This window comes from Lutra lutra, chromosome 14 (assembly GCF_902655055.1).
Source record: "Lutra lutra chromosome 14, mLutLut1.2, whole genome shotgun sequence".
Lineage (NCBI taxonomy): Eukaryota > Metazoa > Chordata > Mammalia > Carnivora > Mustelidae > Lutra > Lutra lutra.
In genome coordinates this window covers 33,823,275-33,851,068 of record NC_062291.1, presented here as the reverse complement: position 1 = coordinate 33,851,068, position 27,794 = coordinate 33,823,275, and the positions used below count along the sequence as shown (strand labels likewise).

The 27,794-nt window shown below is 51.7% G+C and overlaps 1 protein-coding gene across 6 annotated transcripts in view; it reads right to left on the bottom strand.

The window, feature by feature from the left end:
* Positions 1–27,794, bottom strand: part of CDH23 (cadherin related 23) — a 400,055-nt gene that overhangs the window by 13,444 nt on the left and 358,817 nt on the right. For 5 of the 6 annotated variants that reach the window (XM_047702753.1, XM_047702755.1, XM_047702760.1 and 2 more), the window contains 14 exons: positions 19,156–19,377; positions 18,755–18,874; positions 17,918–18,098; positions 13,069–13,202; positions 12,385–12,594; positions 11,736–11,843; positions 10,574–10,676; positions 9,063–9,188; positions 8,119–8,322; positions 5,971–6,429; positions 2,634–2,750; positions 1,266–1,490; positions 519–688; positions 159–296 (listed from right to left, as the gene is read on the bottom strand). In XM_047702753.1, coding sequence (XP_047558709.1) covers positions 159–296; positions 519–688; positions 1,266–1,490; positions 2,634–2,750; positions 5,971–6,429; positions 8,119–8,322; positions 9,063–9,188; positions 10,574–10,676; positions 11,736–11,843; positions 12,385–12,594; positions 13,069–13,202; positions 17,918–18,098; positions 18,755–18,874; positions 19,156–19,377 — 2,517 coding nt within the window. Of the gene's footprint in view, positions 1–158; positions 297–518; positions 689–1,265; positions 1,491–2,633; positions 4,231–5,970; positions 6,430–8,118; positions 8,323–9,062; positions 9,189–10,573; positions 10,677–11,735; positions 11,844–12,384; positions 12,595–13,068; positions 13,203–17,917; positions 18,099–18,754; positions 18,875–19,155; positions 19,378–27,794 lie in introns of those variants that run through there. The other variant, XM_047702758.1, reaches the window with a different exon arrangement.

Genomic DNA, 27,794 nt, shown 5'->3' with positions numbered 1-27,794 from the left:
TGTCTGGGACTTGTGCCGGGCCTGCTGACTTGGTGAAAAAGCCTCTGAGACCACAGACGTCCCGATGGCAGGACCCAGAAATTGGGACGACGGTAATACTTGTGGCGGCTTCTCAGCCTCTGCCCGGGCTCTTCCCAGCGCCTGGTGTGCCTGCTTACCGTGGTGGGGTTGATGGCAAACTTGCCCTCTCCATCCCCGAGGCTGTACTCAATGAGGGCAAAGTTGCCCGAGTCGGCATCTGTGGCGGTGACAGTCAGGATGACCGTGCCCACGGGCACATCCTCGAAGACCGCTTCCTGGAGCCCAGTGGGCAGGGAGAGAGAGAGGGCTGGGGTTAGGCCTAGCGTCTACGCCCCTGCCCTGAAAACTCACCAGGTACACAGCCTGGGGCACCGAGCCGCTCATGGGGTGGTCACACCCACGGGGCGCAGAGGACGGCCATGTGGGGGTGGAAGCTGCCCAAAGGGCCCAAGACCTGGGCACGGGTCCCTGACACAACCTGCTGCCCAGCTGCCCACCTGATAGGAAGACTGGTCAAAGATGGGGTTGTTGTCATTGATGTCCACGATCTCCAGGTAGACGGGGATCTCAGCAGCGCGGGGCGGAGACCCATTGTCCGAGGCCTTCACGGTGAAGTTGAGCCACTGCACTTCCTCATAGTCCACTGTCTGGTTGGCAATGACTTTCCCTAAGAAACAGAGGCACCCGCTGCCTGTGTGGCCGCTTCTCACTCACGGAATCTCTCCAAAGTATAAAGAGAAGGATCTGGAACTCTGAGGGGCAGGGGTGGTCCCTGGAAGAAGGAGGTGGCCCAGCAGCACCAACTAGGGGCAGGCAGGCCAAAGGCCTCACGGTAACTGGTATCCGGCTATTCCCCTCACGGGAGGGGTGAGAAAGCTTTTCACAAGTCGAAGGGCTAGGTACCGACTAGCCCAGGACCTCCTCTGAGAGCTTCTTCTCTTGGCCTTCTCGCACCCCAAGTGAGACTCCTAGTGGAAGCCCAGGTGGTAGAGGCACTGGTGGAGTATCCAAGGGGTCCAGCAGACCTCAGACAGGGCCTCTACCCCACCTGGGACTAAGTACTCTCCTTTCCTATAGTTTGGGCATCTGGGAGTGATGGGAATGCTGGCCATCCTGGATCTGGCCTAGCCCACTGAGGGACTAGGGTGCGGCCCCCACTGGAGGGCGACAATGGGCCAGGGTCCCCTGTGGAGGCTGAGCAGGAGCATGTCCCCCAACCCTCTTCTGGAAGACTTCCCACCTACCTGCGGAGGAGTCCTCCAGCCGGACATAGCCTGGGGGCATCAGGTCCAGCAGCGTGTACGTGATCAGCCCATTGAGGCCCTTGTCCGGGTCCACAGCAGCCACAGCGATGAGCGTGGTTCCTGGGGTGGCCCCCTCCAGGACCCGCTCCGTGTAGCAGGTGGTCCCAAAGGGCTTGAACTGGGGCGTGTTGTCATTGACATCCAGGATGTTGACTGTCAGCTTGGCTGGGGTAGAGGCAGGGGTGAAGGTGATATGTGGGACACCAGTGTGGCTAGGCCTGGCCTTGCTAAGTGTCGGTCAAGCCCAGACAGGGTTGTGGCCTTTCACTGCCCTCCTGGGACTCCCTGAAGCTCTACCCAGCCCTTGTGTGGTGGCACGTGACCCTTTCCCCTGGTCTGGTGGCTGGCTCTTCCATGGGGGAAGGGCTTTGGGTTCCACCAATTGGCTAAGTGACCTCGGCAGACCCCGGCCTTAACTATTCCTCAGTTTTCCAACCCATCCAACGAGGTAGGACTGTGATGGTCTAAGGGTCGAAGACCCTGTCCATGATTCAGCCTTCTACTTCCTGTCTGAGGTGTCCCCTCGAGGTAACCTGCCCGGGGCCTTGACCTCTGAGCAGGCCACATGTAGGCAGTGACAGGGTCTGCTCTTCCTTCCTGAAAACTTGGGCCTCTGGCCTGTAAAGATAAGCAGCCAATACCTGCCAGGCCTATCTCCCCATTCCAGCGGCTGTCCGTGCCCTCAAGGCCAGAGGTGACTTGAGGCCATGCCATCACTCCATCCTCCCGCTTCCTGCTCTGCCCACACAAAATCCACTCCTTCAGCAGCCCCTCCTGGTCATGCCTCAGGCTGCAGACAGGGCAGCGGCCGGTGCCCCTCTCTGCTCTGGTGCCTGCACCCTCTACAGTGGTGTCTTGGCCTCCACGGACACCCACGTTTCCTCGCGCTTTCCTTCCTCTGGGCTGTATGTTCTGAGGTTCCTGTCACATGTGCCCACCACACCCTCCTCACTGACTCTGACGATGGGGCTCTGGCTGGAGTCTCTGTTGGCTGGTCGATTTCTCAGTGCCCACCCAGCCTCTATCAAGCCTCCTTTCCACTCTGAGCCTTTGGGTTCAAGACCACACACAGTTCTGGGCTTTGGATCCCCCACCATTGAGCTCTCACAACTGGGACGTGGGGCCACCCTGAGCCTCTCTGTGGTGGCCACCTTTCATAACCTTTGTGTAGCCTGACAATTGTCAGCCCCTGTGGGGAGCAGGTCCTGCTGCCCCCTCCCTGGGGTCAGACCTGTGTGTGTTCCCAGCTGCTGCCCCTGCCATGATGGGCTCAGAGTAGCCTGTGGCAGGTGCCTGAGGGAGCCTTACCATTTGGCACGCTGACAGAATGCTCTGGTAGATCACTGGCATTGTCAATCACTGAGAGAGTGACCTCATAGGTGGCAACCAGCTCCCGGTTCAGTGGGGACTTCACCATTACGGACCCTGTAGACCAGACTAGGTTCAGTGTGAGGGGAACTCCATAACATCTGGGCCTCCCAGGGGTTCTCCTGTCTAGCTCCTCCAAACCACACCAAGAGCAATGATCCCCAGTAGAATGGGGACTTGGCAGTGACATCTTGGGCTGGGATGAGACCACAGCCACCTGCACGCTGGGGACATCACATTTTGCACCTCCCTGCTTACTAGCCAGTGGAACTTGGGGAAATTATTTAATATCTCTGCACCTGTTTCCTCATTTATAAAATGAAGATAATTACAGTATCTACTGCACAGAGCTATTTTGAGGATTATAACCATAAAATGAGTTTACATTGGTGAAGGGTTTAGAACGGTGCTTGACACACAGTGCCACGTAATTGCTTGTTTCCAGAATGCTTACATTCTACAACAACGTGCGTATACTGACACTACTGAACCATATGCTTAAATAGGGCTACTGTGGTAAATTTTATGTCATGTTCATTTTATTGCAATTTCAGCAATGCTTGTATTCTAGGGACACTGAGTTTAAAAGGTCAAGGCAGATAGAAATGCCTGAGGGTGTTCTCTGGAAAGGACCGTGGTGAGGCAGGCCGGATAGTCAGGCCTAGCTCTTTGTCTTGATTACATGGGACATGACAGGGCTTGACTGTGGGAAAGGAGCACCGTTCTGTGTTAAGACTGGCAAGCTGTCTCCTTTTCTCCTGCCCCCACTCCCTCTGCCAGCCCCCGAATCACAGAGGAACTCTTGAGTGGCTTGGGCTTGAACTGGGCAGACCTAGTTGGCCAATCTCAGGGTTGGCTCTGTTGGAGGGCCTGGTGGCCTGACCCCTAGGTGAAACTTTCTCTCTCCAGCTTCCTCTCAGGCAGTGTGGCCTCTGGGGTTCCCTACCCCCTTGGCAGATCCCCTGCTGGGCTTCTGTCTTCCTTGGTCCCCAGCCAAGGGGCAGTCACTTACCCTGGGCCGCTGCCTCCTCCTCCTCCTCCTCTTCCTACTCTCGCTCCCCGTCCCCGAGGTTGGGGAGCGAGGATGGGGAGAGGGTGGCTGCATTCAGTCTGCAAAGGCTGGGCCACGGCCTTGGCCTGGGCCCCACAGGACAGGAAGGGTGGTAGGGGTGTGGTATGGAGGAAGGCGATGGGGTGAAGCAGAGATGAGGTGGGAAGTGACAGAGAAACAGAGCTCAAACCTGCAGGCCTGCCAGCCAGGAGGAAGAGAGAAGAGGGTTAACATCAGTTAGTTCAGGGTGCAGAGGGGATGGAGCAGAGCAGGGCGTGGGGGACAGTAGGGTGCAGAGCAGACCAGGGCAGGAGGTTTGAGAGGGAAGGGAGTGGAAGGGAAGGGGGTGGGTAGGAAGCCAGGGGAGCAAGTGGGAACCCCATTGGATAGGAGCACTCAGGGAGCTGAGGCTCTGGCAAGAAGAAAGGGGAGGAAAGGTAAGCAAGGGAGGTAGAGAAAACATGAGGAAGGGGGGCAGAGAAGACACTGGAAAGAAAAATGGAGAGAAGAGAGTCAGTTGGAGGGAGGGAGAACAGAGAAGAGGAAAGTGGTAGAGGCGTCAGTAGAGCATTAAGTGGGACGGGGCACAGGGCAGCTTTCCATGGTCCTGACCAGCCACCGCGGCAGGAATTCTGCGCACCGGGCCATGGCCAAGCCATCTACATTCTTCCAGTGCTCCTGGTTTTCCTGTCTTCTTTCTTCCTCTGGGCCTCAGATGCTTATTGAGTGAATCATACTCTAGATCCAAAGGTTTACTGCTCCCTGTGGTCATTAGTACCACTTTGGTTTTATGTGTCTATTCCCTTTTATTCCCATACTCCTCTCCCCTCTTCTCCCCTTGGTCAATCACTGTAATGGACTGAAGAGTATTTCTCATTTGGAAGTATTCCTGAAAACCATGTACTGTTTCTTGTGTGTGTATTTTACGTTTACACAAAATGGGATTGTGATATATACGTATTTCTTATTTCTTCTATTTCTTATTTCTTCTTTTCCTCCTTCTCCTTTCTCTTCCCTCCTCCTCCCCCCTCCCCCTCCCCCTCTCCCTCCTCCTCTTCTTCTTTTTCTTCTACTTCTATATATTTCAGATTCGTCTCATTCTTACTCTTTCAGTAAATACTTATTCCTAAGGTCTACCCACATTTCTCTGTGAATCTCGTCTATTGTTTCTGACTGTTGCATAGTATTCATGGCGTACGCCCGCCATCTCTTACTCTCCAATCTGCTAGGGATGGATGCCCGGGTGGCCTCCAACACCCACCACCAACAACATGGCAGGTAATGTGGCATACAGTCCCGTTACTGACCTGAGAATGTCCCTGGGACATACACCCAGGAGAAGAACTGTGGAATGATGGGGTATGAATGTACTTTGTGCTATATTGCTGTCTGGATGGTGGAAGCAGTCTAATCTCTTACTGTAGTGTATGAGCGTTCTGATGTCCCCACATTGTCACCAATACTCAGTACTGTCTCGCATCTTAATAGCTGTTAATTACATATAGAAAATTGATATCTCATTGCTACTTTACTACGCATTTTTCTGAATAACAATGATTTTCAGAATTTTGTCATAGCCATCTTAGTTTTTCTGTCACTCTTCTGGGCCTTTCAAGGAGGAGACCTGTAGGGGTCCCACATCCCCTTCTTAACTCCCTGGAGTAGTAAAAACATGAAACTTTTGGGGAAATGGTAGAACCATCAACATTGCGATAAGCTGCACAGATCATGAAAGATAAGCCACAGTTGTTTCTTTTGTGCTTGCATAAGCAAATTCTCAGGGGCATATATAAAATTTCCAGATGACTTAAATGACTAGCATATGTATAAAGAAAGCATCCAACTACCTGGTTATTAAAGAGATACATATAAAAACAAGCTACCATCTTCCTAGACAATTACAGACATGAAAGCTTTACAATATTTAGTTCTGGCAGGAGTGGGTGAGGTGGGTGTTCTCGTGGAACACGGGCAGAGGGAGGCAGTCTGAAGGAGAGATGGAGCTGACGCGAGGAGAAACAGGAGGAGAGAGGGAAGGAGCCAGAGAGACAAGAGCCAGGAGACAAGAGAGGGAGCACTGTGGCACTGGGGGTGGGGGAAGAGAGCAGGAGGAGGAGCAGCTGAGGGAAGGGGAGGAACAGAAAGAAGGATAAGGAAGAAAGCAGAGGGCAAGGAGACCGGGGCAGGGAGTCAGGAGCCGGGTGGGAGGGAAGCTGGCCCTTGTACCTGTGTTGATATTCACAGCAAAGGCATCCTCCTGGTCGGGAACCAGGCGGTCAGTGTCGTCCTTGGCCACGATGCCGATGATGTGGTACTCTAGCTTTGGGTTGAGGTCACGGTCAATGGCGGTGACGTTGGCGATGACGGTGCCTGGCTCAGCCGACTCCAGCACGCTCACCATCTGGATAGGGTTGAGGAACTCGGGGCGGGAATCATTGATGTCGTCGATAAGGATGGTGATGATAGCCGTGCCTGAGAGAGGGACGGTCCCCCTGTCGGTGGCCACCACCGCCAGCCTGTAGGATTCCTGCTCCTCCCTGTCGATGGTGGCATTGGCGACACGGATGACCCCAGTGACTGGGTGGATGAGGAAGCGGTCCTGAGCTCCGGCTTCTATTCGGTAGATCAGCTCCCCATTGAGGCCACTGTCCCTGTCTGTGGCTGTGACCTGAAGGACTGAGAATCCTGTGGAAGTGGGAATGGGGAGTGGCTGAGCACAGTGGTCTTTTCCGAAAACCTTAGACTGGGATGCATTTGTTGGTGGTTCCCAAGGGTCCCATTGTGCCAGTCTTGCCTGTGGTTATCTTTTATAAAATTTACATGTTTGATGCTTCGTAGATAACTCTCATTTTGTTTCACATTTTGGGACTATTTGAGAGATTGAAAAATCTTTAATCATTTAACGATTAGTAATATCTTCTGCATATTGTCTGCTTTTGACCTTTGTCCACTTATCTTTCAATTTATGCAAATTATATAATTATGATAACTGGTGACAGATATCTTTTTCTCAATTTGTTTATCAGCTGCTATTGTTTGGTGTAAAGAAATATGACTTAGGGGGGTGCCTGGGTGGCTCATTCGTTAAGTATCTGCCTTAGGCTCAGGTCATGATCCCAGAGTCCTGGGATCAAGCCCCACATCAGCCTCCCTGCTCGACGGGAAGCCTGCTTCTCTCTCTCCCATTTCCCCTGCTTGTGTTCCCTCTCTCATTGTGTCTCTGTGTCAAATAAACAAATAAAATCTTAAAAAAAAGAAAAAAGAAATTTGACTTAGTACGCACCAAAATTTTTCCTTTTTTGGGTTCTCTTTCTCATATGCTTAGAACCTCTATCAGAAATCAAAGAAATAATTCAACTAAAGTTTCTTCTTTTGTTTGTAAATGTTTCCATTCTTTTGTATTTTCTCTAGACCCTCTATAGGTTTCATTTTGGTGCCTGATATGGGGTGACAATCTGCACCAGATATGAATAGATATTTTGCACATTAAGTAATTAGTTTTCACAACTGATTTCATTTTTTCCTTTAAAAAAAAAAAGATTTTAAGTAATCTCCACGCCTAATGTGGGGCTCAGACTCACAAGCCCGAAAACAAGAGTCCGCGCTCCACTGAGCCGGCCAGGCCCTCTTGACTGTTTCCTTACTCACACGATACTACTTTCATTACTTTTCCAGTATCTGTTTCTGGGTTACTTTGTCCCAGAGTCTTGTGCTCAGATCTTATGGTCTGTAAACCCTGTAGTTCTGTAACATGCTATCGTATCTGGTAAGGCAACGCTGCCTTATTTATACTTTCGTCTCAAAGTGTTTTTACTCTTCCAGCTGACCTTTAGAATCAAATATACCCTCCAAGTCATATTTGATGTTGATGGGAATCACATTCATCTGATTTTGACTTTAAAACCGTCCTTCCCAGGTGCCTGGGTGGCTCAGTGGGTTAAGCCTCTACTTTCAGCTCAGGTCATGATCTCAGGGTCCTGGGATTGAGCCCTACATCGGACTCTCTGCTCGGCAGGGAGCCTGCTTCCCCTTCTCTCTCTCTGCCTGCCTCTCTGCCTCCTTGTGACCTCTCTCTGTCAAATAAATAAATAAAATCTAAAAAAAAAAAAACACCAAAAAAACCCCGTCCTTCCCTCTAGGGACGTAGATGGAACATTTCTTAATAATCTCATTTTCCAGACAAACACTGTGGATCAGAGCAGGGAGGTGAGGGCTGCCTGGTTTTTCTGACTCCCTCTCCAGTGCTCTCTCTGGCTGCCCTACTGCCCTTGTTTCTCCCTGCTGGGTGAATTCTGCCTCTACCCTGTGAGGTTCCAATCCCCGTGGACCAGCAAGCAGCTCCTGCGGGGGGCTGGGGGCCTGGGGCCTGCTTACCTGGCGGGCAGTTTTCTAGCAGGTGGACTGTGAGGGTGGGAGGGCTGAACGTGGGCCAGTTGTCATTGTCATCCAGGATGGTGACCAGCAGGTCGGCTGTGCCATTGAGCAGCCCAATGTCCTCAGCCAGCAGGAGCAGCTCCAGGACCGGGGGTGAGAAGGCCTCCCGGTCAATGATGACACCTGACCTCACTGTCACCACGCCTGGCACCCAGCACCACCAGCCGGGGAGACACAAAGGAAAAGGGGTACAGTGGGGAGACGGAGAAAGAACCAGATAGGATGGGACAGAGAGAGAGAGAAAGGGGAGTGAAAGGGGAAAAAAGACGAAGGAGGAGCAGGGAAGACAACATAGTGACTTTCTTCCCCAAAGGCTCAACAGTGTTCAGGGAAGGCCCCCCGCAGCCAGTTTCCTGCAATTATCCTCTCCCCGGGTACCCTCTGCAGTGCTCCAGAGTCTTGCCTAGGATGAGGGACCCAGGGAGGAGCACTGGCCTGCTCGCCAGCATACCTCTACCTGTTGTCACCGGTCACCAAGCTGGCCTCCTATCCAGGACCAGACTGATGGGACACAGTCTTTGGGGAACTTTGGACGTGGTCTGAGGACAGACCTTTGGCCACTTCTTGTGGGCTAGGGCCCTGAGCCTCTTCCCCTGGGCACAGGAAGATGGAGGGAGTGGGTTTGGGGGTTCACTGCCTCGGCTGAGAGCTTATGCCCCAGCAGGTCCCTTGGTTTGGCTCCGAGCCTCCTGCGGGCTCCTCCTGATCTGCCCCACAGGGCTTAGTCCAGCTGCAAAGTGGGGCTTGTGAGGAGTGGGGTCCTCCTGGAGGGCCTGGATTTAGTGCCAAGGAGGGAGGCCCTGGGTCTGGTGGATGGCCACTGCCACCCCAGCGGGAAGCCCTGCTGCCAGGCTGGGAGCGCTGGGACGACACAGAGGCCTCACCAGAGCTGTTGTCGATGTTGAAGAGGCCACTCTGGGAGCCCAGCAGCTTGTAGGTCACCACGGCGTAGATGTCCAGGTCCGCGTCCAGGGCCAGAATGGGCCCGTTGAGCACCGTGAGGGGGGTCCCTGGGCCAGGGGGAGAGGGGTCACTGTGGGGCCAAGCTGGCCCCCACCCACCCCTCCCCCACCCTGGCCCCGGTGAGCCATGGCTGACGATGGATGAGAGGGAGGGAGGTGAGGTGGACGGGGTGGGGGAGCCCTGGGCCAGGCTGCGGCAGCCTTGGCAGACTGACGCAGATGCCTGGGGAGCAGCCTCAAAGCCCTGCTGGGGAGAAAACACAACAGCGGTGAGCAAGCCCCTCGGGGCGCCGGGAGTGCGCCTGCCTTCCCAGCAGCCTTTGAGGGTCACTCCATGGGAGGGTTGGGGCTCCCTGAGCGTGTGGGCCCTGTCTAGCTATGCATGACCAGCCCAGGCTGTCCACACGGGTTCCAGATGCTCTTTACAGGGGTCTGGCTGCACCCGGCTAGGAATACCCGGCCCCTGCCTGTGTGTGGGACTGCACGTGCATGGTCATGAGCACACGCACAGTCATGAGCATGTGCACGGTCATGAGCACGCGCATGGTCACAAGCACATGCACGGTCATGAGCACGCGCACAGGAGTGCTGGCAGGTCGGGGATCCCCCTGCTTGTGCCTAAATCTGCTGCTGCTAGTGGGCACGTTTGCACATGGAGTGTACTGTGTAGGCCCCTCCCAGCATTTCTGTGTGTGTCTGTGCGCACCTCTGCCTCATGCGGGCCCATGCCAGCACGTACGTGTGTGAGCATATACACAGGAGGGACTAAGAGAGCGGGGAGCACCCAGCCGGAAACAAGAAGCATCGTAGCTCGTGTCTTTCTGAGTTAGAATCTGAGCTGCTGGGGCGGCTGGAGGAGGGGTGAGGGGCCCCCCCCAGGGGCACAGCAAAAAGGAGATTCTGTTCCTCTGAAGACAGTGAAGCTGGTCAGTGTGCTAGTGTAGGGAAGGGGCTAGGCTGGCCTCCCTGGGGCCCCTTGGCCCCTCTCTTCTGTTTATGTATGCTCCCTGAGCTTCTGAAGCCTCTAGGATGCCCTGTGCTCCTGGGGTGAGGGAACAGGGAGGGGTGAGCTTACCCCCTTCCTGGGTAGTCTTCAGGCCTTAATTGTCCCTCTTGAGGGGGTAATGGGGTGGCTTTCAAAACACTTTGGGGACCAATGACCACAGCCATCTTTTCTAAGCAGACCTATGGCCTCTTTGGTTGGCCCCCAAGAGGTGTGGTTACCCAGGGCCCACCAACCCCTCAAGAGCAGTGCCCCTTCCTCCCCTCCACACCCCTCTGCACCTGCTGGGTCTCTGGTCAGCCACTCGGTGAGGCTGCCTCGCCAGCCAGGCGTCAGCAGGGCCCCTATCAAGCACAAGGGAGGCCCTCAGGCATCCGGGGCACAGGGGGCGCCCCAGAAGCAGGGACTCCCGGGTGGGTCTGGCACCTACCAGCGGGAGAATTCTCCATCACCTCTGCCTGGTAGGTGCTCTCAGTAAAGAGGGGATGGTTGTCATTCTCGTCTGCCAGAAAGATCAGCAGCAAGTCAAAATCCTGAGGGAGGCACAAGGGAGGGTTAGGTTGTAGACCATGTTCTAGCAAAACGCTCCAGTGGGGAGGAGGGCTGGAAAGTGGGGGGGCCGGGGCGCAGAGGTAGAGGATTAAAAAGCCCACACTCAGGGTCCAGAGATTGGGGTTCAAGGCCCTGCTATGAGGCCTTGGGTAAATCATTTCCCCTATCTGGACTCAGTTTTCTGGTCTGGCAAATGGGAATCCTAACTACTTTCCCAGAGGTATTATGAAGTGAACAGGATGGACATGACTAGCATTTAATCATGTCCCATCGCCTGGTAAGAAAGGACTTCAGGCAGGAAGATGACTTTTGGTTTTTAGACTCTGTAGGCCTGCCTGATACCCCAGTCCGGGCCCAACCAAACTCTCCCCCAGTGCTGTACCTTGTACCTTTCAGAAACCACAGCTGGGTTCTTGTCTTAGAACCTCTCCGTAGCCCTGGATGCTATCTCTGTTGCAGAGCTGAGCAGACCCAGGCCCAGAGCGGTGGTCATTCAAAACCACAGGGAGAGCTAGCAGCGGGGTGTGTGTGTATGTGTGTGTCTAGCCTTCCAGCTTCCTGACCCCCCACTCCATGCTGCTGTTCAAGGGCAGGTTCAGCAGCACGGGGTTTGTCCTTGATGTCCTGCACCCGAATCCCCAGCAGCATCTGGGGCGTGTTGGGGAAGAGAAGGAAGCGATGGGTGCGAGATGGGACAGGTGAGCAAGGGGGCAATGATGGGTGGTATGTGCCCAAGTATCAGTGGTTTGGGGACCAAAGAGGACAGCTGGTGTTGAGTGTTTGCCACATGCCAGGCACAGTGCTGATGACCGTATAGATACTGACTCCTTCTAGTCCCTTCCATAACTTTGGGGCAGAAGAGAAGGAAAATGGGGTAGGAGAGAAATCCACTTCTTGTCAAAGCCACACACCCAATGACAGGTAGAACTGGGATTTGAACCCGGCACTGGTTCCCTTGGATGCTTGCACCTCTAACTCCCAGGCGCACTGCCTGCCACCTCCAGCATGCAGCCCTGCTCCCCCGTTTCCTCTGGCCTCACCCTCCTGGCTATGCGTGGGTTCTCCGGGTTGTCCTTCACGGAAATGGTCAGCTTATACTCTGGGATCCGCTCGCGGTCCAGTGGCCGGTTCACGGTGATGACCCCTGTCTGGGAGGCAGAGGGCTGGTGAGCCGAGCAGCAACCTGGCCCCTATTCTGGGCTCTGGTCCACAGATGCCCAACTGCTTCACCTGTAGCTCCAGGAGTAACTGTGAATTCTCTCCCTACATTGCCACAGATATGATCTAGAAAGCCATCATGGGCTGGTGGGGTCTTGACAGGGCAAGAGTGGTCCACCAATGGCCGGGTCTTGCTGTCTGCAAGGGGTAGGTCCTCTGAGAACCTCGTGAGGCTGCAAGCAGCTAAGACTCCAAAAGGACAATGAGTACTTCCTGGTACATCTTGGTAATAAACCAAATGGAACTGAGGCTCTGGCTCCCTCACTGCACACGGCAAGGCTTGGGGGTGACAGGGACCCCAGAGGTGACTCGGCTGCAAATCCAAGATTCCATGCTACCCAGAGACTCCCACGTCCCAGCACAGGACAGAGGCTCAAGGAAGAAACTGAGCCTGAAGATGCCCAGTGCCCAGAGCATGAAGCCTCTAAGGCTGGGTCCTCTGGTTCAGAAGGAACTCTGGGGGTCCCCTACCGTGGCATTGATGGAGAACGCCCGCTCTCGGTTGCCCGCAGTGATGTTGAAGGTGAGGAGTGCGTTGCACCCGCTGTCGGCGTCGCTGGCCAGGATGTGGGCGACGAAGCTGGAGACGGGGCTATTCTCACTGATGGTGATGTTCATGGGCAGGTTCAGCAGCACGGGGTCATTGTCATTGATGTCCAGCACCCGGATCCCCACCAGCATCTGGGGTGTGTTGGGGAAGAGGAGGAAGTGACGGGCGCGAGATGGGGCAGGCGAGCAGGGGTCAGGGTGGGGATTGCCAAAGGAAAGGTGCAGGCGATCACAGAGAGAAGAAAGAGGAAGAGGAAGAAAAGGATAATAAAAAAGGCGCAAGGATGAAAATGAGAATAAGAAGCAAGCAGAAAGGGCAAAGAGGCAGAACCAGGGCAGTGGCGGGTGGGAGGGGGCAGGGCAGAGTGACAGTTGCAGAGGCCTGGCTGGCTGGGGTGGGGAGAGCTGTGAATGCCCATGGCCACCAGGCCCCAGGGAGCCCCGAGAGGCACTGGCCGGCCTGGTAGGGGCTCTGCGGGTCTGGGCTGGCTCCAGGTTAGCCTGGGGCCTCTCTGGGAATGAGGGTAGGCATATAAATAGAAACCTCTATGGAGAGTTCAGGGGGGCAGTGAGGGCATGCCCCTGGCATGGAGCCCCGAGACTTACCGTGGAGCTGAGAGGAGGTACCCCCCTGTCGCGGGCACAGACAGTCAGGTTGTAAAAGGCAATGGTCTCCCGGTCCAGCTCCACATCCTTTCGGACCCGCAGCACCCCCTCCACAGGAGAGATCACAAACTCCCCTGGGTGTTGCCCAGGAGAGGCTGCAGTGAGCTGGGAATGGCCGGGAGCTGTGGAAAGCCCTTGGCCTCTCCCTGCTTCCTCTATCGAGCCTTACTGGGGGTGGGGGGCCAGCTGGGTACACGGCCTCCCATGCCCCCAGTTTCAGATCCTTGGGGAGCCTGCCAAGAGCTGGGCAGGGTGGGAGCAAGGGGGACAGATAGCTGCTCGGGCTGCAGGTGCTCCTGGGCCCGCTTAGACCACAGTGTGCCTAGGATGCCGGTTTGGGTCCCTTCCCTGGGCCTCACACAGGGCAGGGACTGACCCTGTGTAAGACGGTTATGTTGAGAAAAGTGGGGGCCCCTTTCTACACAAACACACTCTCACCGCTCTTGCTCAGAAACTGATTGATGGAGGTCTCGGGTACTTTGTGATGTGCAATCCCTTCCAGATACCATGTCTTGGAAAACGTGGGAGAGGACAAAGCTTACCCCCAAGGGACGGCTTGCTGGTGAGGAGGCATAGGACAGGACAGAGCAGGAGCGACTGAGGTCAGGGAAGCCCCAGATGCCCTCCATACAGCCCTGGTCTTGAGCCACAGCTGGTGTGTCAATAGCATTTGGCCAGGCCTGGGGACCCCTCTTGGCCTCTAGTCAGACCTGACTTCTTTTCTTTGATGCTTTGGAAAGCCCTCAGCTGGCCCTTTGGCTTCCGTCCTTGTTTTGGCCTGGCTGAGGGGGCCGGATGTCTGAGAGCATCTACAGCAAGAACCTCAGATTCTCAGGCTGGCCTGGAAGGGACCCCAGAGACAATCCAGGCCCTTGTGTCCTCGGGAAAATGAATCGAGAGTCTGGAGAAGGGTGACCCCTTGTCTGAGCTCCCACAGTAAGTTCATTCCAGAGCCAGTACTCAAATCCAGGGCTCTGGGTCTCAGCCCACTGTATCCATTGGACAGTGGTCTTTCTAGAACCACCATCAGAGCAGACAGACCAGGATGGGAGGTTTGGGAGAGAAAGGTGAGGACAGGGAGTGGGTGGAGGGGAACAGATAGGAGCCCGGGTGGGTGGGAAAAGGGCAGGGCAGGTGAGAGAGGAAGGTGGGGTGGATGTGAGGAAGGGGGGCTGCCTCTTTGCATCCCCCCTGCCCCAGAACTGGGGACAGAGACAAATGGCACCTGGGGGGAAAAGCCCAGATGGGACACTGACTTGCTTGTGGACATACAGCACACAGGGGTACCACAAGGGTGGAGGCCCTAATTGCCAACAATTCCCTCTGCCTGATCCTTCCTATCCTATCTCACTGTCCCTGCCCCCAGCCGCTGCTGCTCTGACTCCACACGCAGCCCTTCTGCGGCCACCCATACCCCTCACCCTTCCAGAGGCGTGGAAGCCATCTGAAGCAGGATTTCCTGAGCCTGACACTCCAAGGTCTCACAAGAACTGGGGATTCCCTTTCTTTGGGTTTCACAGCCCTGTCTGGGCCCCTGACCATGGGTGAACAGATGGCCTCCAGCCCTTTCTCTAAAGCCAGCTACCCTCTTGAAGGAAGGAAAGGGGCTCTGAGAACTCAGGGAGCAGGCCTAAGGCTCTGGGGGGCTGGGCCCAGGCTAGACCCCAGTGAGATCAGCTCACGGACTGAAGATCGGGGAGGGGGAGGTGGCCGAGGACCCAGGATGCATTATCCCTGGCAGCTTACCCCCAGGGAACTCCCCAGCATCCCACTCCTTTTGGAGATAGAGGTTAAAAACAGAGGCTTTCCATTTGCCTCCTGACTTCACTCCCATGTGCCCTTGGGCATGTGACTGAGCTTTGCCTTGATGTCCTCATAAGGAAAATGGGCCAATAAAAGGGTGGCACTGGGACTGGACAAGGCCTGGTCCACCTCCTGGGTGCTGGATCCAGGGCAGGTCTTTGTGTGATTAGAGAGACCCGGAAAGGAGCCCAGGCAGTCCCCCAAGGGAACTGGGGCCTTCGGCGGGGTGGGGGGTGATGAGGAGGGATGAGGGGTCGGAGGAGCAGGCTGGCCTGGAAGGGGCAGCTGGAGGTTCCGAGAAGGCCAAGGCTAGAGGGAGGGCCTCCCAGGGATAGAGCCTGTTTCCCAACTATTGCTTGACTGCGTATGTCCTCTGCAGAGCCTAGTAGGGCTTCCTGTCGCCCCTGACGTCTCTCCACCAACAGGAGCCCCTCCAGGCTCCGGCTGCAGGGCTGGGAGCCGGGGGGGGGGGGGCCCAGACCGTGCGCCTTCACCTGTGGTGTGTCACTAAGCCGGCTCTCCACGGAAAGCAGTCCTGACACATAGCATGTCAGGTTTTCAGGTTACCGCTGTGGTGTCACTGAACCTGGAAGTAGGGGGCGCTGTGGGCAGTGGACCCCGTGCCTTGTGGGAGCTGGTCAGGCACACCCCTAGCCTTCCCTAGTCTGCCCTGAAATGGGGCGGTGCTCTGTGATCCCGAAGTTATCTCTGGGCTCTTCCTTCCTGGGGGAAAGGGACCCCAAACTTCTCTTACTCCTCTGGGCAGTGGCAGGGGGGTGCCTCTCAGTCTCCTGGGATGCCCCACAAGACCCTAAATTCTATGGCTTGACGATGATCATGTGTCAATTTAACCGGGAGGTCTGGCTCAGGACTCCAAAAGTACACGGCATGGAGCTGTCTGCAGTGTGCTAGGATATAGGTGTACCTCACCTGTACCCCAAGACTGGGAGCAGTGAGGGCCTCTTGCTAGGAAGGGGGTCAGCCGCCTGCCCAGCTCCCACCCCTTGGTGAAGCTTCAGCAGCCTCCCAAACAGGAGCAGGGACTCCCGGGCGATGATCAAGCCTCCGCGGTTGTGAGAATAACAGAGAAAGTCCCTTGCTCTGCTGGTTTCGGGAGAGGAAGGCATGCTGCTTGGCCAGAGAAGGGATTTTTGCGGCGTGAAACGGTGGACTGACAGAATGGAGCGACCTCCTGCAAGCTCAGGCTAGCAGGGCCTCCAAGTCTTGCTCTGGAAGTGAGTTTTAGTGCCTTGACTGCAAATACAGCCCAGGTTCTGTGTTCTATCCTGGGAGCTTTCATCTGCCTAGTTCTCTGGTGCAGGCCTCTCAGCTCGTGGCTTTGTGTATCTCCATGCTGACAGCTCCCAGCAGAGACATCCCTCCCAAACCCCTGGCTTGGGCATCTAACCTCCACCTGCCACCTCACACCTCCCCTCACCACTCCCCCCTCACCTGCTCCCACCGCAGCCTCCCCACAGGCTGACAGTCATGCCCTCTCTAGTTGCTCAGACTGAAACCCTGGTGTCATCTCCAACTTTCTCCACATCTAATAAGTCAGCACATCCTGTTGGTTCCACCCCTGAAATACACGAGAGCCATCTACCTCACCGTCACCACCTTCGGTGCAACCAGCCTGATCCCAGCTACGCCATCTGTAGCCTGAGTGATTTTAACAGGCTCCCTATTAACATGGTCCCTCCCGCTCCCACTCCTTGGCCTCAACAGTCTGTTCTGAGCATAGGAATCAGAGTGGCCCTAGTCACATCTAAGTCAAATTGGTTACCTCCTGTGCTCCCAGCCTTCCTATGGTTCCCAGATCACTTGGCGCCACAGCCACGTCCTCATCGTGGTCAGCAAGACCCAAGAATGTCTGGAGCTACTACCTCTCTGACCTCATTCCTTCCTACTCCTCCTCTCACTCGACTTAGCATGCTCTGGCCTCAGGGGCTTTGCACTTGCTGTTCCCTCTGTCTGGAATGGTCTTCCCCAGATGTCCACATGACCCGCTCTGCTTTCCTTCAGGTCTTTGCTCAAATGTCACCTCCCTGGACAGGTCCTCCCTGAGAGCCCTGTTCAAAATTGCAGCTTTTGCTTGGCACGCCCCATCTCCTGGCTTTATATCTCTTCATAGCCCTTAGCACCTCCCAATATACTAAGTTATCTACTCAGTCACTTAGGTTCGTCGCCTGCGTCTTCCCACTGGAACGTGAGCTAAGGACAGGAATCTGTGTCCATCTTGTACCATCCAGCATCCTCAGCACCTGAATTATGACTGGCATAGGGTAGGTGCTCAATAAATACTTACTGAATGGCCCATTGAAAAATCCAGATGTTTCACAAAGATTTGGATTTCTAGATTTTGTCTTGAAGGTGGGAAGACCTAGCCCCTTGGGGGCTGCATGTTGACATAGCCACACCGGCAGAAGCCAAGCTTGGGCCCCACAGCCCCCACTATTCCCTACTGTCTTGCCTAGACCCCTTCCCGCATGTGTGTCCCCAGCCTGGCACCAGCAAGCCTTTGAGTCTGGAATTCTGACTCTACAGAAATGAGCGGAAACTGACTTGTGGAACCGCTCAGGCCAGGGCCAACCCCACTCTTCCCGAGGATGACCACTGAAGTAGCTGTGAAGGCTATGCCTGGCAACCAGCTGTACAGAAAAATCCGGGTGCTGAATGCATCTTGGGGTCCGGAAGGGTTGGGGCAAGGATATTCATCCTTCCTCTGCCCTGGGGTCTTTCCTCTGGGTATGACGCTGGGGCATTTTCTACCTGATTCTTAAAGGGTGACCCTCCAAGTCTACTAGTCTCAGATTTCAGAATGTTCTCTCATATCCCTGTGAAGAAGGGGTGGGGAGAAGAATATTTCCGGCATCTTATGGGTTGGGAAACTGAGGCCCAGAGAGTGCAAGGTCACGGCTCCTAAGTGGGGTTGGGGAGAGGGTCCCGGATTGTGCTGCCCTCCACGTCTGGCTCAGGTCCCACTCACCCAGAGGGTCTCCATCCACGATGCTGTATTCCACCTGCCCATTGGGGCCCGAGTCCTGGTCGTGGGCCAGGAAGGTCCACACGCGGGGCCCCGGCTGGCCCTCGGTGACATCAAATGGTCCCTCATAGTCTCGGGGGAAGGTGGGCACGTTGTCATTGATGTCATTCACATTCACGAGCACCTGAGGTGGTGGACAGGCTTCGCTGGGGCTCCACGCCGGCTAGCCTGGAGCTGAGCCCAGTTCCCTCATCTGTAAAGTGGGTCTGATAATCCTGTCTCCTAGGGCTGATGCAAGGATTCTCTGGGATTGTGGAGGGAGGGGGGTACCTTTTAAGCTATGCCTAAAGATAAGTTATTGTCTGTCAAAGCCTTTTTATGGACATAATCATCATATTAGCATAATGCTCCGGACTTCTATTTACTGCTGCCCTACGGTCATTTCCCATGGTCTGCTCTGCCCACACTGACAAGCCTTCACTCTCTCCCTTTCATGGAGGAGGAAAGCTGGGCTCAGGCAGGTGAACTGACTTGCCTTGAGTCTTCGAGTGGAAGAGCAGGGAGATGAGCTTCTGTTGGTTTGACCAGAGTTGGTGCCCTTCCCATGAAGGGTGGGGTGGGGGAAGGCAGGGGTCATCATCTGTCTGACAGATGAAGTCACACAGAGAAGTTCAGTAAGCTCCTCCAAGTCACACAGCAAGTTTGGCTGAGTTGCCAAGACCAGGACAGGGCTCTCGGATTTAGGAGTTTCTCCTGGACAATCTTCCCTTTGCCCCTTCCCCATTAGAGCTTCCTGGGTCCTGTCCTCCCCCACGCTGAGGCTGTGTCCCAGCCACCCACCGTGGTGATAGAGGTGAGGCGCTGAGACAAGATTGGGCACTGGTCTGTCGCAGTGACGGTCAGAGTGTAGCGGCCATGGCTAATCTCATAGTCCAGCTCCTTGGCGGCACTGATGACACCCTGGGGGGAAAACAGAGGGGGCAAGCATGGATCAGTGGGTCCCCGAGGACCAGCTTCTTCATGGGGAACCCTCAGACCACCCCTCCCTGGAGGTGTGCTTTGACATCTCAGCCATGATGGGGAACCCGTGTTGCCACCCCACCTAAGCTTTGCTTCCTTCCACACCGGCTGCCTCCATACTTTCCTCCCAGACTCCATCTTTTCTCCATTCCCACCTCCCATGACGTCACATCTGCTCCGCCAGCGGAGCCTCCTTGTAAACCCCACCCTCGGCTGCTGACCGTGTGTCTGTCGATATGGAAGGTGTTGATGATGTTGCCTGCGACAATGGCGTAGCTAACTGTGCCGTTGGGCCCCTCATCTGGATCTAGCGCCTGGATGGTGATGAGGGTAGCGTTGATTGTGTCTGGGCCCTCATCCAGTACGATTTCATAGTGAGGCTGCTGGAACACTGGTGCATTATCATTCTCGTCCACTATGGTCACGTACACGTGAGTGGTGGCCTGTGAAGAAGAGTGTGGTCAGGTTCTTTGCTAAAAGAGTGGAGGGGAACCTGACTGGATATTCTCCTAGGCTGGGATCACTCAGCATGATCCAGTACAGTGAGAGAAAGAAAGAAGAAGGACAGGGCGGGAAGCCACAGGTTGGTAGAGGAGGAAATCACAGCGGTTCCTCCAAAAACCAAGCTAGGTAACTGTTTAGGTCCAAGATGGCACTGGTACCACCACATCTTTGTCTATGTCCATGGCAGACATCACTAATCAATCATGGTTCTGCTGAGCTGAGATACAGCCTCATGGGCCTGGTCAGCCCAACAATTTAGTGATTAAAATTAGCATATGAGATGAACCCTAGTAACCACCCCCAGCCCACAGCTTTGGTTGGGCCGGGGCCTTACTGACCCTGGGCCTCCTGCCAGATCAACAAAGGCATGAATGTGATGTACACAGCCCAACACAGTATTAAGCTTCACCCATTGTTCATGTAAATGGAAGAAATATGTATTTTTGGCATTTTTGAAAGGGAAGACATTGAATTTGGGGCAGTTAAATGGGCAGAATTTGTTGAATCATGAAAAATAAAGCTCATAGAACATGACTTCATTGCAATAATATTTTCTGCAACATGTTCTCCTGCAATTGGCCATTTCTGGCTGATGCTTGGTCTAGTCGGGCCACATGAAATATCCAGCCAGTTGGAACTCTGTGATTGGCCCTCAAGAACCATAGAGAGATGACAGATGTGGCACTTTACCGGCAGAGTAAATAAATGGGAAAAGGAAATGAGCCACGTGCTGGTATTCTCTGTGCCTCCTGCTGCCCCCCTTTCATTCTCTGCTTCTCCACCTGGGAGGACATCCCCTGTGCACCAACTCATCTGGGCTCCCTTGCCATCTGGTTTCCAGATGAGTTTTACCAACAGGAGGTCCTGGCAGAAGCCAGGAGGAGGGAAGAAAGGTGGGGCACTTCTTCCACACTCCTTCCTTTCCTCCCTGTAGTTTGGCCAATGGTTGTGTTTTTCCTGCCGGGTGGCCCTTCTTCCATGGCTCCAGCTCCCACTGGGGTCTTGCTACCTCATCTCCTCTTATTGTCCTTCGGGGTGTGTGGGTGGTAATGGCTTCCTGTAGTTGCTAGTCTATTGGGTGCTTCTCCAGCCCTCTGTAAATGGTCCCCATTAAACTCTCTTCATTAAACTTCCGAATGTGCCATCTGTTTCCTGCCAGGACCTTGGCTAATATGAACCATAATTAGTGACTGATATAAGATAACAAGGTTATAATAACTGCAAAGATATCTGGGTAGAGAGAATATGACTAGACCATTGCCAAGGCCACAAAACAGAAAGGATACAAAAAGCTGGGTGTAGACAGCTTGTGCACATCTTTTTCCTGGAGCTTTGGAACCCATCTTGGGTGGTTCTAGAACCACCCATGGAGGGGCAAATGGGCAGCAGACCTAGACCCAAGAAGACTTTCACTGCCCCTGAGGAGGCAATGAGTTCACTGAGCTGCAGCTGTGGATCTTGGAGGGGTGGGTGTGAGGTGGTGACTAAAGTTGTTTCCAAAGCAGGTGGGGTTGGCACCCTTGAGATGGAGCTCTGTGACCTTGGGCATATCGCATTTTCTTTAGGACCTTTTCTGTTAAAATAGAATCTGACTTGATATCTACAGTTCCTTCCAGCTCAAACATTCTGGTGTTCTGAGTCTGTTGTCATCAGTCACAGGGACTAAATCCCACCATCAGGGAGGCATTATTAAAATAATAATCACACAGAGAGGGGAAATGCATTATTTTAACATTGCTTAAACTTTTCTACCAGAGAGGTAACTTGCACAAACTGAGGAAGAGTCTGAAGTGTCTGTCTAAAGAAGGAAATAGCTTTGAAATTTCTCATGTTATCTTTGAAAGCTCAGATGGATTTTAAGAAATGGACAGTAATACAATAATAGTAGAGGACTTTAATGCCTCACTTACATCAGTGGATAGGTCATCCAGACAGAAAACCAACAAGAAAATATTGGCCATGACAACACGTTAGACCAGATGGACTTAATAGGTATATACAGGACATTTCATCCCCAAACTACAGAATACATATTATTGTTACATGCACATGAAACACTCTACAGGATAGATCACATGTTAGGCCACAAAACAAGTCTTAATTCAAGAAGACTGAAATCATATCAAGCATCTTTTCTGACCATGATAGTAGGAAACCAGACATCAGTTATAAAAAGAAAATTTTAAGAATCACAAATACATAAAGGCTAAACAACATGTTACTAAATAACCAATGGGTCAATGAAGAAATCCAAGGGAAAATAAATACCTTGAGATGAATGAAAATGAAAACACAACTTTCTAAAATCTGTGGGATAAAGCAAAAACAGTTCTAGGAGGAAAGTTCATAGTTATACCTCTATGGAGGTGTACCTCAAGAAATAAGAGAAAATCCCAAATAAACAATTTAACTTTATACCTAAAGGGATGAGAAAAAGAATGATCAAAGCCCAAAGTTAGTTAAGGAAGAAATAAAGATCAGAGTGGCAATAAACAAAGATTAAAAAAACAACAGCAAGGTCAATGAAGCTAAAAAGTAGAAACATGTAACCTTCTGAGATGGAATTATGAAGAATCAGAAAATCTGAATAGGCTGATTACAAGTAATAAAATTTAATCAGTAATTTAAAAACTCCTCCCAAAACAAAAGTCCAGCACTGACAGCTTTGCAGGTAAATTCTGCCAAATATTTAAAGAGTTAGTAGTTAGCCTTCTCAAATTATTCTAAATAGTTTAAGAGGAAAGAATGCTTCCAAACTTATTTTATTAGACTGGGATTGCCCTGATACCAAAACCAGGCAAAGACACCATGAAAAAAGAAAATTACAATATCCCTGATGAACATAGATGCAAAAATACTCAATAATTAGCAGACTGAATTCAATGATACATTAAAAGGATCACACAACACAATCAAGTGGCATTTATTCCAGGGGGAGAGAACAGTTCAACATCCGCAGAGCAATCAACCTGATACACTACGTTAACAAATTGAAGGATAAAAATCATATGATAATCTCAATAGATGCAAAAAGAGCATTGGACAAAATTCAACATCCATTTATGATAAAAACTCTAAACAAAATTGTATAGAAGGAACATACTTCATCATAATAAAGGCCATATATGAAAAAGTATAGCTAACATCATCAATGGTGAAAAGCTGAAAGGATGTCCAATCTTACCACATTTATTCAATATTGGAAGTCTTAGCCACATCAATTAGACAAGAAAAAGAAATAAAAGTCATCCAAGTTGAGAATGGAAGAAGTAAAACTGTTATTATTTGCAGATGACATACTACTATACATAGAAAACCCTAATGACTCCACCAAAAAAACTATTAGAACTAACAAACAAATTCAATAAAGTCACAGGATACAAAATTGACATACATGAATTGATTGTTTCTATGTACTACTAATAAGCTATCAGAAAGAGAAATTAAGAAAACAATCCCATTTACAATTACATACAAAAATAAAATACCTGTGAATAACTTTAATCAAGGAAGTGAAAGACCTGTACTCTGAATTCGAAGACATTAATGAAAGGAATTGAAGATGACATACAAAATATGGAAAGATATACCATGTTCATGGATTGTAAGAATATTGTTAAAATGTCCATAATATCTGAAGGAATCTATAGATTCAATGCAATCTCTATCAAAATACCAAAGGCATTTTTCACAGTACTAGAAAAAAGAATCCTAAAATTTGTATGAAACCACAAAAGACCCCCCAATGCTAAAGCAGTCTTGAAAAAGGTCCAAATTGGCAAGATTGGGACCCATGGTTTCAAACTGTATTACCAAGCTACAATAATCGTAACAGTGACACAAAAACAGACATACAGATGAACAGAATAAAACAGAAAGTCCAGAAAAAAACCTTAGGCATATATGGTCAATTAATCTATAATAAAGGAAGCAAGAATATACAATGGGAACAAATTTAAAGTGGATCAAAGACTTGAATGTAAGACCTAAAACCACAAAATTCCTAGAAGAAAACATAAGCAGTGAGCTCTTTGACAGCAATCATAGCAATATATTTTTTTGGCTCGCTCTCTTGAGGCAAGGGCAGCAAAGGCTAAAATAAACAAATGGGACTATAGCAAACAAAAAGCTTTTGTGGGGCACCTGGGTGGCTCAGTGGGTTAAAGCCTCTGCCTTCAGTTCAGGTCATGATCCCAGGGTCCTGGGATCGAGCCCCGCATCGGGCTCTCTGCTCCGCAGGGAGCCTGTTTCCTCCCCTCTCTCTCTCTGCCTGCCTCTCTGCCTACTTGTGATCTCTCTCTGTCAAATAAATAAAACCTTTAAAAAAAAAAAAAAGCTTTTGCATGCAACCCATCAACAAAACAAAAATACAACTACTAATGGGAGAAGGAAATTGCAAATCATACATCCAATAAGGGATTAATATCTAAAATATATAAAAAACTTACACAACTTAGCAACCAACAAATAGCCCGAATAAAAAATGTGCAGAGGGCTTGAATAGACATTTTTCTGAAAAGACATCCAGATGGCCAGTGGGCACATGAGAAGATGGTCAGCATCACTCATCATCAGGGAAAAGCAAAATCAAAACCACAATGAGATATCACCTTATACTTGTCAGTATGGCTTGTATCAAAAGGACACAAAAAATCGCAAGTGTTCTAGATCAGTGGAACAGAATCGGAGTCCCAGAAATAAACTTACAATTATACGGTCAATTAGTCTTCAACGAAGCAGGAAAGAATATTCAGTGGGGAAAAGACAGTCTCCTCGACAAATGATGTTGGAAAACCGGAGAGCAACATGCAAAAGAATGAAACTGGACCACTTTCTTACACCACACACAAAAATAAATTCAAAATGGATGAAAGACCTAAATGTGAGACCTGAAACCATAAAAATCCTAGAAGAGAGCACAGACAATAATGTCTCTGACATCAGTTGCAGCAACATTTTTCTAGATACATCTCCTGAGGCAAGAAAAATGAAACAAAAAATAAACTATTGGGACTACGTCAAAAGAAAAAGCTTCTGTACAGGGAAGGAAACAATTAACAAGACTAAAAGGCAACCTATAGGATGGGAGAAGATATTTGCAAATGATGTATCCAATAAAAGGTTAGTATCCAAAATGCATATAGAACTTAAACAATTCAACACTCCCAAAACAAATAATCCAATTAAAAAATGGGCAGAAGGGGTGCCTGGGTGGCTCAGTGGGTTAAGCCTCTACCTTCAGCTCAGGCAGTGCTCTCAGGGTCCTGGGATCGAGTCCCACATGAGGCTCTCTGCTCAGCAGAGAGCCTGCTTCCCCCTCTCTCTCTGCCTGCCTCTCTGCCTCCTTGTGATCTCTCTCTCTGTCAAATAAATAAAATAAAATCTTTAAAAAAAAATGGGCAGAAGAAGTGAACAGACATTTCTCCAAAGAAGACATCCAGATAGCTAAGCAAGACACATGGAGAGATGCTCGACATCACTCATCATTAGGGAAATGCAAATCAAAATCACAGTGAGATACCAGCTCACACCTGTCAGAGTGGCTAAAATCACACACACACACACACACACACACACACACACACACACACACACACAAAACAAGTGTTGGTGAGGATGTGGAGAAAAAGGAACCATTGTCATTGTTGGTGGGAATGCAAACTGTGGAAAGTAGTATGGAGGTTCCCCAAAGAGTTAAAAATAGAACTATCCTATGATCCAGTAATCACACTACTGGGTAGTTACCCCCAAAATGCAGAAAAACTAATTCCAAGGAATACATGCACCTAGATGTTTATGGCAGCGTCGTTTACAGTAGCCAAATTACGGAAGCAGCTCCAGTGTCCACTGACAGATGAACGGATAAAGAAGATGTGGTGTGTATATACAACGGAACATGACTCAGCATAAAAAATGAACTCTTGCCATTGTGAACCCATGGATGGATCTAGAGAGTTATCATGCTAAGTGAAATAAGTCAGATAAAGAAGGAAAAATGCCGTATGACCTCATTTACATGTAAAATGAAAAACACAAATGAACAAACCAAACAAAATGAAACAGAAACGGACTTCTAGATATAGGAACAAACTGCTGGTTTCCAGAGTCGGAAGGGGTGGGGGGCTGGTAAAATAGGTAAAGGGGACTAAGGGGTGTGAACTTCCACTTACAAAATAAATCAGCCACGGGGATGAGACATACAACATAGGGGCTGGAGGCAATGAGAGTACAATAATGTTGTACGCTGATGGACGGTGACTAGCCTTATCACGGGGAGCACTTCACAGTGTATAAAATACCGAGGTGCTGGGATATCTGCTCAAGACTAGTAGAATATTGTATGTGAATTTTATGTCCATAGGGGTGGATGCCTCAAGTGTGGGAGAAAAGATGACCATCTAGGAAGACCCTTGTGTTCATTTCATGGCTCCTCATGGTCCTGGGTGCAGCCGTGAGCGCTCATCAGCCACCAGGAGCCCCACGTGGAGTCCTCCTGAGACTGCTGAGATGCCAGGAGAGCCTAAGAGTGTCATCTTGCAGGGACGGGGTTTCCTTCCAGCCTCACAGATGGGGGTCATGGTGCTGGGCTGTCCCACTTCCTCAGACTCCCAGAAGTAGGTCTCACCATCACGCAGGTTGCAGGGGCTGGGAGAAGGAGCCCCACAGAGCATCTTCTCTCTGCGACTGGGCCTGAGCATGGGACGGAAAGGGGGGTCTGACTTTCTGTGGCCTTTAGATTGAGGAGGAAGTCAGTGCCCCAAAGACCCTCTCAGCTAAGTCCTTCCTGCCCTGGCCCTGAAGAAACCGTGTTTGAGGTTTCTGAACCATGCCTGCACTTTGGGCAATGCCTCTGTGTCTCTCTCTGAGGCAAACCCAGGAGGGTCTAGTGGGCAGCGTGGCAGGGAGGAAAGAAGTGGAGGGAGCACAGCCAGGCCCCGCTCAGGCGCTCTAGCCACTGCAGGAGGGGATGGCTAGGCAGTGGCTTCCCTCCTGATGACCCCATGCTCTCTTTATAACCTTCTAGGTCCTGGGGCCACGGGAGTCTGGTTTCAAGGGTGGTCTAGGTAAGGCTGGGTGTTGTAGGGTCTCACCTTTCAGTGACCCCCATCTCACCTCTGTCAGAGGCTGGCCAGGGATGGAAGAGGGCCCAGGATCCTCTGGGCGGAAGAACTCACACTCTGCCAGAAGAAAAGCCCCTGGGCTGTTTTCCAAAGTGGGGTCACAAGGTCAGGATCATGATGAAGGACCCAGTTATGTCCTGACAGTCTCTGGCCCATCTCAGGGGGACTGGGCCCGGGTCAACGTCATCTTGCAATAAAAGCACGACACCCGGGGCGCCTGGGTGGCTCAGTGGGTTAAGCTGCTGCCTTCGAATCAGGTCATGATCTCAGGGTCCTGGGATTGAGTCCCACATCGGGCTCTCTGGTCAGCGGGGAGCCTGCTTCCCTCTCTCTCTCTGCCTGCCTCTCTACCTACTTGTGATCTCTCTCTGTCAAATAAATAAATAAAATCTTAAAAAAAAAAAAAAAAAAAAAAGCACGACACCCACCTTTCCTCTGTATGGGCTTCCGGGTCCCAGAGTGAGGACTCAGAGAATCCAGAGTTTCTGACTAGGATGAAGTCACCCATGGCGCACCCAGAATTCCTGGCTTCCTCTCACTTCCGCCACCCTGATTCCCAATGCAGATGGACTCTGGCTGTCCTCTGTCCTTCAGCCTGGGGTCACGTAAACTCAAGACCTCTAGTGGGCCAGTAAAGCCCCTGAAGCTTCAGCAAGGCTGGGGTCAATGGTACAATGGCTGTGCCCCTACTTCCCCTGACCCCTAGCCCTAGCCACTGCCACCCCCACTCCATTTAGGAAACCACTTCTCACCAGTTTGTCCATTCAGATAAAAGCGTACAACACCTTCTCTGTGCCCACTTTTGTGCCAGGGATTCAGAAACCTCAGGCAGAGGCTCTGGAACCCCAGAGGTCACAGTTTAGCTCAGGCGGGCAGGTACGTCCAGGTGCAGGTCAGCCGGTTGGCAACTTGGGTGAGACAGTAGAAGAGAGTGTGAACAGCGAGGCCTGGAGGGGTGCCTGCTGGGGAAGCTCAGGACCCTTGGTGAAGGGAAAGGACTTGAGTTGAGCCCTGAGGGAGAGGGGAGGTGGGAGACGCCACCAGCGGCAACAGTGCTGGATGGGGGTGCATGAGTAGAGGACTGGGGAGGGGTGCACCTGGGTGTGGACCTGGGTGTGGACACCCAGGGCACAGGGACCTAGAGAGGGTGCAAAGTAGGGAGTGGTGCTGGAGCCTAGCTGGGGAGGGGCCCTAAGGATTTCCTATGGGATATCTACCAGATGCATACACGCATG